Here is a 13514-nt window from a genome sequence, read left to right on the forward strand (position 1 = left end):
GTGTGTCCAATTTGCCAGCTTGTCCTGGATTCCATGCGACCTAGCCTTCCAGTGCAGCCTACCATGTGGAACCTTATCAAAGGCCTAACTGAAATCTATATGCATTACATCTACCGCCCTGCCCTCATCAACACTTCTGGTCACTTCATCAAAGAAATCTAACAAATTTGTGGGGCATGATCTCCAACTCACAAATCAAACCCTGTCTTTCCAAATGCATGCCTATCTTATCTCTCAGAATCTTCTCAAGTAACTTACCCACCACAGACGTTAGGCTTAGTGGTCTATAGTTTCCAGGATTTTCTTTGCAGCCCTTTTTGAATAAGGGCACAATATTCGCTACTCTCCAGTCTTCCGGGACCTCACCCGTGGCTAACGATGATGCAAAAATATCAACTAGGGACCCTGCAATTTCTTCACTAGCCTCTTGCAGTGTTCTTGGATATATCAGGACTAGGAGATGTGTCTACTTTCATACATTCTACTATGTCCAACACCTCCTCTGCTGTGATATGGACTGTCCCCAAGATATCACCACCAACTCTCCCAAGTTCGCAAGTCTTCAGGTCTTTCTCCACAGTAAACATAGTGGAGACATATTCATTGAGAACCTTGTCCATCTCCTGTGGTTCCACACATATGTGTCCACTTTGGTCCTTGAGGGGGCCTATTCTCCCTCTCTAGTTATTCTTTTGTCGTTAACATACTGAAAGATCCTCTTTGGATTCACCCTATTCTTCTCAGCCAAGATTATCTCCTGCCCCCTTTTCACCCTCTTGCTTTCCTTTTTCAGCAAACTCCTGAATTCCCAATATTCTTGCAGGGATTCTCTTGATCCCAGCTGCCTGCACCTGAGCCATTTCTCCTTCATTTTTTTCTGGTCAAAGCCTCAATATTGCTTATCATCCACAGTTCCCTATTCCTGCCAATCTGGCCTTTCACACTCACAGGAACATATAGACATTGAACTCTAACTATCTCACTTTTAAAAGACTCCCACTTGCCAGAGGTCCCTTTGCCTGTAAACAAACCACTCCAATCAATCCCTGCAAGCTCCTATCTCAATCCATTAAAATTTGCCTTGCCCCAATTTAGAACTTGGACCCATGGACCAGTTTTATTCCTCTATATGACTATTTTAAAATTAACAGAACAATGTTTCTTCCCTGCTGTTATCAGACTTCTGAATGGACTTCTCAAATGTTAACTCTGATCTCTCTCTCTGCAGTGGCTGTAACATTGCATTCTGCACTCTGTTCCGTGAGCCTAATACACTCTGTGTACTACAATCTGCCTGTATGGCATGCAAAACCACACTTTTCACAATATCACAGTACATATGACAACAACGAATCAATCAATCAAAGGAAGTCCTGCACTAAAATAGGTGACATCTTTTGGATAAGATCTTTATCTGAGGTCCCATTCACTTTGATTGTCTGCATATAGCAGGTCTCATGGCACAATGGCAAATAAGAACCATTATCCTGGCCAATATACATCACTTAATCAAGGTTAAAAATCACACAACACCGGGTTTTAGTCCAGGTTATAGATTATGTGCCACAACCACCTGATGAAGGAGCGGCGCTCCGAAAGCTAGTGTGCTTCCAACTAAACCTGTTGGACTATAACCTGGTGTTGTATGATTTTTAACTTTGTCCACCCCAGTCCAACACCAGCACATCCAAATCATTCAATCAAGGGCACAGAAACTGTTTATCTGGGTCTGATCACATTTCTATCTTTGTGGCTGGCTGCACACAAATTTGCTCATCCATTTATCACCAAATGAGAAAGATGATTTGGCTCCCCTCTTTTCAACTTCATCAGCTGCAAACAAAATGAGACCTTTTTTTTTAAACGAGCAGTTATATCACACTTCAATTCAAACACAGATCACACGTTCAATGTTAAAAAGCTAATTACAAGATTTTCTTGAGTGGAAGAAATAAGATTGTCATTAATTACTCATCACAAAAAAGAAACAATGAAATGCAGCATCTATCACAAGTAGAAAGTTCAAAAATGTACAAACAGGAAAATAAAAGAATATTGGGTTTAAAAAGCCTTATAGCCTGTGGTGTGATATCTTTGAACCCAAGACAACGGTTATCCAATTGATGTCTTGTATCCTCAGCAGAAGCATAATTGGGAGATTTATTTTGAGTACACAATGCATGGATGTTTTTTTCCAGTTTGTTTTGTCAACAGGAGTTGTCTTTCAAGAGGCTGAGAAACAGAGAGAGGAAAGTCTTCCAGTTCTGTTGTTGCAAGTCTATTATTACCCTTTTCAGATCTGTTTAAAAACAGTTGCCTGAAATGCTCTGCATTTGTCTATTCCCATGTCTGGCTACATTGTTTCATTTTCCCAGTTGCAAACTCTGCAGGTGGTTTTCATCTCCAGTATGTGAAAGTTATCCTGAAAAGTATGTAGCACACAGACTGGAATCTTAATGATTTTTATAACAATGAGAGCTTTGCATCAGACTGATCCTTTTTTTTGACAGTTTCAAGAGCTGGTTTAACCTCTGGAAAGGCGATCCATGTGGCCATCTATCTTATCCCTTTTTTCTTAAAAGGTCTCAGGCATTAAAAACCACACAATGGCTGTCAACAACTGAGAGTTCACTTTTACCCCTCTCAATGACACAGATGAGACTTCAAAGGGTCTTCATTTCAAAGGTTTGATTCCACCCTGAGGTGACAGTCTGGGTGGAGTTTGCACATTCTCCCCGTGTCTGGGTTTTGTCCAGGTGCTCTGGTTACCTCCTACAATCCAAAAATGTGTAGATTAGGTGAATTGGCCATGCTAAATTGTCCAGGGATGTGCAGGCTAAATGAGTTAGTCTGGGAAATGCAAAGTAATAGGATAGGGCTCTAGGTTTGGATGGAATGCTCTTCTGAGGGTTAGTTTGGACTCGATGGGCCAAATGGCCTGCTTCCATACAGTAAGGATTCTATCGTTTATTAGCTGTAAAGCATCTAGAGATGATGAATGATATTGTATAAATGCAAGTCATTCTTTCTTTTTGAACCATGTGGCATAAATTTACAATACGTTCTCTGATAACCATATGCACTTCAAAAAAGTTGATAAACAAAACATGCAATTTTTCATTTAAAAGAAACTTGCATCACAGAAGGAGGGCATTCACCAGCGGTACCCTTGTTGGTTTTTATCATAGGTGCATCCAGTTAGTCACAGTTCTGAGCTAGGGTCAATGGACACTAAACATTAACTCTGATTTCTCTCCAGAGATGCTGCCAGACCTGATGAGCTTCTCCAGTAATTTTTGCTTTTGTTTCAGATTTTCAGCATCCACAGTTCTTTGTTTCAATTTAGTCATGGTGTCTTGTCCTCTGCTTGTGATGTTATAAGTTTCCTAGTTCCAAGGTTATTGAATAAAATCCGGAAGAACTGCAGATACTGTCCTGAGGAAGGGTCACTGGATCCAAAACATTTTCTTTCCACAGTTGCTGCCAGACTTGCTGGGCTTTTCCAGCAATTGCTGTTTTTGTGTCCAAGGTTATTACATCTGTTTCTGCCATCCTTTGAGACAGTACATTCTGGATTATAAAAAGAAAGATATTGCCTGGGGCAGCACGATGGCTCATTGGTTAGCACTGCTGCCTCACAGCACCAGGGTCCCAGGTTCAATTCCAGCCTCGGGCGACTGTCTGTGTGGAGTTTGTACATTCTCCCTGTGTCTGTGTGGGTTTCCTCCGGGTGCTCCGGTTTCCTCCCACAGTCACAACGATGTGCAGGTCAGGTGGATTGGCCATGCTAAATTGCCCATAGTGATAGGTGCATTAGTCAGAGGGAAATGAGTTTGGGTGGGTTACTCGTTGTTGGGCTGAAGGGCCTGTTTCCACACTATAGGGAGTCTAACCTAAAATAAAAGAAATCTCTTCCACCCTCCACCCCTCACCCCCACCTCTTTTGACTATGACCTTAAACCAGTCCCCTTGACTCCACAAGTAGAAACATTATCTTTTTATTTGCTTATTCATTAGTGAGATGTGGGTGTCACTGGCTGGCCAAGTATTTATTGACCATCACTAGTTGTTCCTTCAGAAGGTGTGGAGAGCTGCTTTCCTGAGCAGTTGCCATCCCAAGTGCTGTGCGTTGACCAACAATGTCATTAGGGAGGGAATTCCAGGACTTTGACCCAGCTACAGTGAAGGGATGGTGATATATTCCTAAGTCAGGATGGTGAGTGGCTTACCATCTCCTTTATCCTTGATCATTTTAAACACTTTTGATGAATCTCTCCTCCAGCTGGGCTGGAAAGAACAAAAAAAGGATGTCGGTTTGCTCGCTGAGCTGGAAGGTTCATTTTCAGACGTTTCGTCACCATACTAGGTAACACCTTCAATGAGCCTCTGAACGAAGCCTTTGCCCGGAGGCCCACTGAAGATGTTACCTAGTATGGTGACAGAACATCTGGAAATGAACCTCCCAGCACAGCGAGCAAACCTACATCCAGAACCTCAACCTGAGCGACAAATCTTCTCAAAACTCGCTAATAAAAAACTCCCAGTTTCCCCAGCCAGCTGAATTCCCTCAGTTATAATTAATCTGTTTGACCAGACTGGTGAGGAATAAGATTGCGACTGCACCTTTAGTGGCATCTTTTTTTCAGAGAGCAATTTGCTTTCATATATGTATGTACACATATGTATACATAATGTGTACATTATGTATATAACTTGCAGTCATCTTTGCCTGGCACTAGATGTCTCTATGGCGCTTCTCAAACATCTTGCAGAGTTTAACAGCAGCCTTTGGAAGTCAAGTCTCCAGATGTCCGCATGGGACTATGTTGCTCGTTGCTCTGGAGTGACGGGGGTGAGCAGATTTACCGCTTGTTTCGCGATCCGGTGGCACACCGCATTACCCTGGAGCAGGGAATGAAGTGGGTAGCCAGGCAGGAGTCTGAACGCCAGTTTGTGACAAGAGATAGCGGTAACTAGGCAAAAAAAAAGGGGGTGGCGGGGGGGGGTTGGATTTACTCAAAGATGGGGCCGGTGGTGTTGGTCGAATAAGCATGGACAGAATTGTGACACAGACCAAAAATTCTCTCGGTTGCGCGAAGGATAAATATTACCGGGCAAGAGAGCCCGCTTGAAAATTAAATATGGGGCATATTGCAAAAAGAGTGAGACGCTGAAGGAGAGTGGGAGCTGTGCTGTGCTCTGGATGTAACTTCAGAGGAAAGCTGCCGCATTTTCCTTCCTGTTGAACGTGCCGCTCAATGATGATCCTCTCTGCACCTGTAGAGACAAGTAGGGGGAGCAGGACCACACGGGAAATTCCGGGCGACCCTTCTACCATGTGCTGCTGAAATGACAGCATTGATGCAATGATTGATGCTGTTTCATGGCGTGTTTTTTTCCCCCCCTCTCTGTCTCCCTTCTCTCTCTCTCTCTTCTCTGTTGGATGCTGGACGTACAGTGCGTGAGAGAGAAATCAGCGTTACTCTGGTCTGCATCCCTTTGAATTATTCAGCTTTCTTTTCAAAAACCTTTATACGTTTAAGGCATCAGATGAGCTTGGATGGTTGTTAAGCTGTGGACTGCGGGCACGTTTTGAACATTGGAGGAAAGAGCAAGGCGCCTATCAGACAAATGCAAACTGCAGATCCAACATTCACGGTGTTCCTACATATACTTTGCAGGTAGGTACAGTTAGAAACGTTATACTAGAGCGACAGATAATGTGTTCCTGATCACGTTAAGAGATTGCTTAGAGATATTATGAAAAATGATGGGGAAGGAGGGGTGGGGGAGGGAGATTTGAAGAGTAATTATTAATTAGCAGTTGGGAATCAGATGCATGATCTCAGTCGATCTTGAACGATCTTGCATTTGGGAATATTCCTCTCACTTGGAGCAGAATTCAGGCGAAAAACAAAATAATATCCAGTTGAGAAGGCAGAGCCCAGAGGATGTTCTGGTGTCAGCCTTGGGATTAACCCTTCGCTGGGTGTGAGCAGAGTCCGGCCGCTCGCTGCTGCTGGCCATCATTTCAGCCCCCCTGGGTCTGAGATGGTATCGCTGCATTGCACGGTCCAGCTTTGATGCCGCCGATGCGCTTGTTTTAGAAACTCGGCTGCTCAGAGGGACAGGGAGAGAAGGTAACGGAACTTTGAGGATGCTGTTCTCGGGCAGGAACCCGGGCGCTGTACATCTCTGTGACTCGATGACTCTTGCAGCCTTGGTCGCTGGGATCTCTCTCACCGCACTCCCACCCAAGCAGACCTTTCATTCGCGTTTGCTGACCGTTCACACTCATTCCGGGTTTGGACAACTATAGCCTTCGTCTCTTGCCTTGCTCTTTATTCCGGTCACTCTGCATTGCTCCCCCCCTCCCCCCCCCCCAACCCATTTCCATTCCACTGTTTTTCTCTCCCTCTCTCTCTCTTCAACACTCCCCCCTTCCCCTTTCGTTCCCCGCACTCCCTCTCTCTTCAATTCTTAAAAGCTTCCTCCTTCCCCTCTCTGTTTCCCCGTCTCCCGTTCCCCCACTCTTTAAATACTCCCCTTCACCCTCGTTCTCCTTCTCCCACTTTTGAACACTCCCCACTTGCCCTCTTCCTATCGCTCCCTCTCACACAAACAACCCTTCCCCTCTTTCTCTCCCATTCTGTCTTTAACACCCCCTTTCTTCCTCTTTCCCATTCCAACACCTCACCTTCCCCTCTCTCGTTCTACCCCACTCTCTCTCCCACTCTTTAACACCCCCTTCCCCCTCTCCCGCACTCTCTCCCACTCCAACACTCCTTCCTCCTCTCTCTCCCCCTCACTCTATCTCTCTCCCACTCCAACACTCCTTCCCCCTCTCTCTCCCACTCCAACACTCCTTCCCCTCACTCTATCTCTCTCCCACTCTTCAACACTCCTCTCTTCCTCATCTCTGCTGCTCCACCCTCCCCCCACTCCCTCTTGCTGTATCTTTACAATTCCCTCCTCTTTTCTCTCTCTCTCTCTGTCTTATGCACATCACTAAAGATTGCCACTATTCTGCCCCCTCTCTCCCTCCCCCAGGTGGATGGTACCAAGATGTTCCTCCTGGTCTGGTTGGCTCTCTCAGTGCTGGGCACCTCTCCATCCTCCGGGCCGGATACCAAGGCGATCTGCTCGGTGTGTTCGTGTGCGGCAGTCGAACACATTTTGTATATTTCCTGTGACAAAGACATCAGCTTGTACAGACCGAGCCAGCTCCGACCCCCGACTGCCAGCATGTACCACCTCAACTTGCAGAACAACCGATTGGGCACCCTGTACCCACACAGCTTCACCAACTTCACCAACGCCATCTCGCTACAGCTCGGCAATAACAAACTGCAGGAGATCCAGGCGGGAGCGTTCCGGGGTCTGACTCACCTCAAACAGCTACACCTGAACAACAATGAGTTACAGCTCCTGCGGGCTGACATGTTCCTAGGGTTGGAGAACCTGGAGTATCTCCAGGCCGACTATAACCTCATCAGGGTCATTGAGAAGGGCACCTTCAACAAGATGCACCGTCTCAAGGTGCTGATCCTCAATGACAACCTGATCTCATCGCTGCCAGACAATATCTTCCGCTTCGCCTCCCTCACCCACCTGGACCTGAGGGGTAATAGACTGCAGAACATCCCTTACATCGGCGTGCTGGAACATATAGGCAGGATTGTGCAGTTTCAGCTGGAGGACAACCCCTGGAATTGTTCGTGCCAGCTCTTGGCACTGGCTAGCTGGTTGGAGAACATGCCTTACCATCTTTACATTGGGGATCCGGCCTGTGAGACCCCAGCGCAGCTCAATGGTAGGCGGCTGAAGGAGATGACCCAACGGGAGCTGTGTCCCGAGGAAGCAGAGGGTCTCCCGGACCCCAGCCAGCCCCCACCTTTCCAGCTGAGCCCCCGAGTGACCCGCCGGCCCCAACTTGCCCCCAGGGCCCCCACCGGCTCGCCCCCCAGGAGGTCCCAGTCCGGGATCGTCTCGGGCAAATTCCTCTCCAGCAACCGCACCTACAGCCAAATCGCCTCTTTCCAAACCCGAGCCCCGCCTCTGCTCCAGTGCCCGGCCCGGTGCGAGTGCCAAAGCGACCCGTCAGACCTGGCGCTGAGTGTCAACTGTCAAGGGAGAGGGATTGAGAGTGTCAGGGAGCTGCTGCCCACTCCGCCCAGTGCCAGCAAGCTGCTGCTCAGCGGCAACCACATCAGGGAGATGGAGAGCTCGGAGTTCCGGGGTTACGAGGGCTTGGATCTCCTGGATCTGGGCAACAACAAGATCTCCGCCATCCAGAGGGGGGTCCTGGGTAACCTGACCAACCTACGGAGGCTGTTCCTGAACGGCAACCAGATTGAGAGACTCTGCCAGGACATGTTCCTGGGGCTGCACAACCTGCAGTACCTTTACCTGGAGTTCAACCTCATCCAGGAAGTCCTGGCGGGGACCTTCGACCCCCTGGGCAACCTGCAGCTGCTCTATCTCAACAACAACCTGCTGAAAGGGCTGCCGGCCTATGCCTTCTCGGTGGTGCCCCTGGCCCGGCTCAACCTGAGGAACAACCACTTCATGTACTTGCCGGTCAGCGGCGTGCTGGACCAGCTCAGGTCCTTGAGCCAAATCGACCTGGAGGGGAACCCCTGGGACTGCACCTGCGACCTGGTGGCCCTGAAGCTGTGGGTGGAGAAGCTGAGCGGCGCCACCACAGTGAAGGACCTGAGGTGCGAGACCCCGGTCGAGTTTGCCGGCCTGGAGCTGAGGGAGCTGAGGAGCGAGGTGTTGTGTCCCAGGCTCCTGACCAAAGCCGGGGCAGTCAGCCCGAGCCCTGAAGCCAGTCTCGCTCCTGAAGTGCCCCCTCTGAACCTGAGCAAAGCCAGCACTGGGGGTCCTGTCCCCCTCTCCATCCTCATCCTCAGTATCCTGGTGGTGTTAATCCTCACGGTGTTCGTGGCGTTCTGCCTCCTGGTGTTCGTCTTGCAGAGGCACAAGAAAGGAGCAGCCAAGCACGAAGGGATGGCGAGCCAGGAGTGCACCTCCATGCAGCTTCAACTCAAGGAAGGGGAGCAGCCAGCCGCCCGGGGAGAGGGCTCCCAGCCGGGCACCGCTGGCAAGTTCATGCCGCAGACCATCGAGCAGCTCAGGAAGACTTACCCCGAGCAAGGCAGCCCGTTCGCCGACCCCCAGGGCCAGACCATCTTCCTCAGGAACGTCAGTGACAAGGACAAGAAGCGGCTGAGCACCATCGACGAGTTGGACGAGTTGATCCCCAGCAGAGATCCCCACCAGCTCTACCGCAATCTGGTCGAGGGCAAACAGGAGGTCAACAGCATCGGCTTCGGCGGCTTCGAGTTGCAGCAGCCCGAGAAACAGGGCGAGGGCAAAAAACTGAGGAAGTCTCTGCTGGGCTCCGGTCATTCCAAAATGCTGATGGAACAGCGCAAGGGCGAGTATTCGGAGCTGAAAGCCAAACTCCACGGGACCCCAGATTACTTGCAAGTTCTGGAGGAACAAACAGCTTTGAGTCAGTTGTAGGACAGCTGCAAATGGGTGTTCTTTTTTAAAAAAGAAATATATATATATATAATATATGAAAAAGTGCCTTTCATTTATTTCAATTGCAGATATTGACCGGAGCCTGGAGCGATTCCTTCTCTTCTCCCCCCTCCCACCCCCCCATCGCAACGACGCAACGTGCTCCTCAGAGACTTTTATAAACTGCAGGATTTTCAATACGTTTGAAAAATAAACAAAAAAAATCACAGACTCCCAACATGCCAAGCACTGGGAAAGTCCAACTGCGGACGAACAACACAATCAATGGTAACAGGATTCCTTTTTTTAAAAGAAAATTGTATTCCGTGACTCAGTTCCAAAGTGTCCCACTGTCGAAAAGGCTCTGCTCTGGTCTTTTTAAGATATTCACAAGGTGCGATAGGTTGTCCTTTGTTACTGTGCTAAAACCTCCTCCTCGCCCTTCCCCAAAATCTTCTCCACCTCCACCCCCCCCCCTCCCCCCTCCATTTGCTTTTCTGTGCATTCGCCTGAAACAGCCAGTGTTCTGATACATTTGATGCAACTTTCTAACTTTTTTTGCATGATGGACTTGTGCAGTTTCTAAATGGGACTTGGACTGGAAGGGGGTTGGGATAGCATGGGACAGAGAGATGTCAACTCAGTGTCCAAGGTGACTTTTGCTTAAATTATTATTCCTTATGATAAATTACCAAAACTGTAGTCCCAGAGAATACCCCGTAGGGAGAATTGGGAAAAGCAAAAAGAATTTTGCCTATCTCATTGTACTCAGGTTGTCAGGGTCAATGAGACTTACAGCCAGTGGAGAACTGTGACCATTCTGGTAAAAAAAAATCATTTTTTTTCCTCTTGTTTCCTATAAGACAGCTTTAAAAACATTAGATTTTGACTTTTTAATGTTTCAGTAAATGAATCCAAGGTACATAGTCAAGATTGTATGTTCCCACCCCAGGATATAAGATTGCTTACTGTGTAAGCTTGTTAAATATCGTCATAGCCATTACTTGATCTCACTGCAGCATTTAAAATACTTTGAGTTAAAGATTGGCAAATATATATTCATATGTTTACTCCAGTTACCAAAATGTTTACTTGCTAACATATTTATTGATCATTTGGTGTGTTTTGTATTTTCATATTTAATTCACAGTGAACTGTGTTTAATATTAATGCATTATTTTAGAAGCCTCAAACCCAGCTTCGTTATCTATCCACTCATTTCATATTTCTTTTTCTACTGAGCATTTGAGATTAATGTGTAGGTTCTGACAGATTTTACAGCATTCCTTTTTAAAGCACCACTTTGTTGGAACATGGAGCAATGGGAAAGATAATCAGAAAGGGGGCCATGCCTGTAAAAAAACAATTGGTCATCTATTGCAATTCAAAGGAATTTATGTTCAATCCTGCAGACTGCAATCTGAAAAAAAAATAGGAATTTAACTTTATGTTTTGAATTCTTACGCTACTGTAAGAAAACATGTTGAAAGGGAAGTGCTGTGGATGCTGGAAATCTGATCAAAAGCAGTCTGGACTAGATAACACTCCCTGTGAAGACAGGAAAGCAAAGTTAATCTGTCAGCCCCATGCCTTTTCATCTAATTGAGATGTTTTGGATGATTAAATGAACTGATATAATAAGTTGAGAGTAACTATTTCCTCTTGAGTAGAATTGTATAGTTGACACTAAATTTGGAAGGGTTACAAATGGTGAGGAGGATTGTATGGAACTCAGAGAAAACATTGGCAAGTTAGTGGAATGGGCAGACAGGTAGCAGAGAAGGCGTGACTCAGTGGTTAGCACTGCTGCCTCACAGCACCAAGTACCTGGGTTCAATTCCAGCCTCAGGTGACTGTCTGCCTGAAGTATGCACATTCTCCATGTTGTGCTCTGGTTTTCTCCCACAGTTCAAAGATGTGCAGATTCGATGAATTGGCCAAGCTAAGTTGTCCAAAGTGTCCAGGGGATGTGCAAGCTAGGTAGTTTGGCCATGGAAAGTGTGGGGTTACAGGGACAGTGTAGGGGCATGGATCTGGATAGGATGCTCTTCAGAGGATCGTTGTGGACTTGATGTGCCAACCCCTACTTCCACTCTGCCAGGGGTCTATGAAGTTTCAGTGATGTGGAGGCATCAGTTTTGGACTGGCGTGGACAAAGTTAAAAATCATGCAACACCAGGTTATAGTCCACAGGATTGTTTGGAAGTATTAGCTTCCAGAGCACTGCTCCTTCATTAGGTAACCAGTGGGCAGGATCATACGACACAGAATTTAGCAGAAGATCATAGTGTTATGCAATTAAAACAATGCATTGAACAAACCACTAGTTACCTGATGAAGGAACAGCACTTTGAAATCTAATACTTCCAAATAAACCTGTTGGACTCGAACCTAGTGTTGTGTGATTTTTAACTATGAATTTAAAATGCAGAGAAGTGTAAGGTAATGCACTTTGGTCAGAAGAACATTGAAAGATAATATGAAATAGAGGATACAGTCCGAAAAGTGGTGCAGGAGCAGAGTGACCTGGGTATATATGTGCACACATCATCGAAGGTAGCAGGATAAGTGGAGAGAGTGGTTAATAAAGCATACGGTGTCCTCTTTTTTATTAATGGAGCGCAGCAGACACAAGCAAGGAGGCGATATTGAACTTGCACCTGAGCTGGTGTATTGCGTACAGTTATGGGCACCACATTTTACGAAAGATTCAAATGCATTGAAGAGAGTGCCGAAGTGATTCACCATCACTGACAAATTTCAGTGATAAGGATAGATTGAAGGATTTGGGACTGTTCTCCTTGGAGAGGATGCTGAGAGGAAATTTGATACAGGTTTTCAAAATTATGAGTGGGTGGAGAGAGTAGATAGGGAGAAGATGTTCCCACTCGTAAAAGAAACAAGAATATGTGGACATAGATTTTAAATGATGTGCAAATAAAGAACAGGTGATGTGAAAAAAAAATGTATTTTTCAACAGCGAGTAGTTAGGCTGTGGAATGTGGAACTGTGATGGAGGCAGGTTCAATGAGGGCCATTAGATGGTTATTTCAGGAGAAATGGTGTGCAGGGTATGAAGATAAAGCAGGAGATTGCCACTCGGTCTTAGAATCAGTGTAGTGGCCAAGTGGTCTCCTTCTATGCCATAATAATTCTGTGATTCTGATTCAATGATTCTCTGACTGAAGAGGTGAGGAGTCAGAACAAGGGGCATGAATTAACTTTCAAATTAGAATAAGAGTGTTTAGGCATGATAGTAGGAACTGCTGTTTCACACAGGTGGTGGTACAAGTGCAAATGCTCTCAATACAATAAAAGCTGTTGTGGGTGGGGCTTGATGGATTTTTCATGACTGACATGAACAGATTTTTGCTTGTTTTAAGTGATTTGTTTCCAGCTGTTCAGGTACAATCAAAATTCGTGTCAGCTATGATGTAATTGATGGTGAAACAGGGCCGAGGGGTTGAATAACATCCTCATGTTTCTATGTACTTAATGTGAATTTAGTAAAAACAAATGAAGGATGAATTCTTATACTCTACAGCATTTTCAAAGGGCATGCTTAGGGTTTTCTGATAAGGTGTAGAGTTGAGTCCATGACCTGTGACATGTATGAGGCTGACTTCTCCTGTGGGCCCCATTCATCACTTGCTGTTACTGGTCAAAATTAATTTCCAAATGCAGGTCCTCATTTATCATAAGAACAAATCCCTTTGTCACATGTCCTGTGCTCAGTGGCCTAAATTGCCCCACAATGTCTCAATTTTAAATTTCAATTCCCTGGCAACTCTACATTCTTGTCATTTCTGCTTTGTGTGTATCTGCAGTGGCTCAGTGTTTAATTCTGCTCATGTAAAGTGCTGTTTTACTATATTATAGATGCCATAATAGTAGAAACTGGCATTGACAACTCTCACACCAGTGCAGTTTGGCAAATCAATATCCATGGCAGTTTGAACTATCACTTGGAAAGGTTGGCAGTG

The 13514-nt window shown here is 46.1% G+C and overlaps 1 protein-coding gene across 1 annotated transcript; it reads left to right on the top strand.

Annotated features, from left to right (window-relative positions):
* Positions 1–4823: 4823 nt before the first annotated feature.
* Positions 4824–9634, top strand: slitrk4 (SLIT and NTRK-like family, member 4). The gene is made up of 3 exons (XM_072595604.1): positions 4824–4852; positions 5544–5681; positions 7051–9634. The coding sequence occupies exon 3, from the start codon at positions 7066–7068 to the stop codon at positions 9529–9531; it is 2466 nt and encodes an 821-aa protein (XP_072451705.1). The 5' UTR covers positions 4824–4852; positions 5544–5681; positions 7051–7065; the 3' UTR covers positions 9532–9634.
* Positions 9635–13514: the final 3880 nt, after the last annotated feature.

This window comes from Chiloscyllium punctatum, chromosome 25 (assembly GCF_047496795.1).
Source record: "Chiloscyllium punctatum isolate Juve2018m chromosome 25, sChiPun1.3, whole genome shotgun sequence".
Classification (NCBI taxonomy): Eukaryota; Metazoa; Chordata; class Chondrichthyes; order Orectolobiformes; family Hemiscylliidae; genus Chiloscyllium; species Chiloscyllium punctatum.

Bases quoted from the DNA above. Each gene is read 5' to 3' on its own strand.
- slitrk4 (XM_072595604.1), top strand. From the start codon at position 7,066: ATGTTCCTCCTGGTCTGGTTGGCTCTCTCAGTGCTGGGCACCTCTCCA.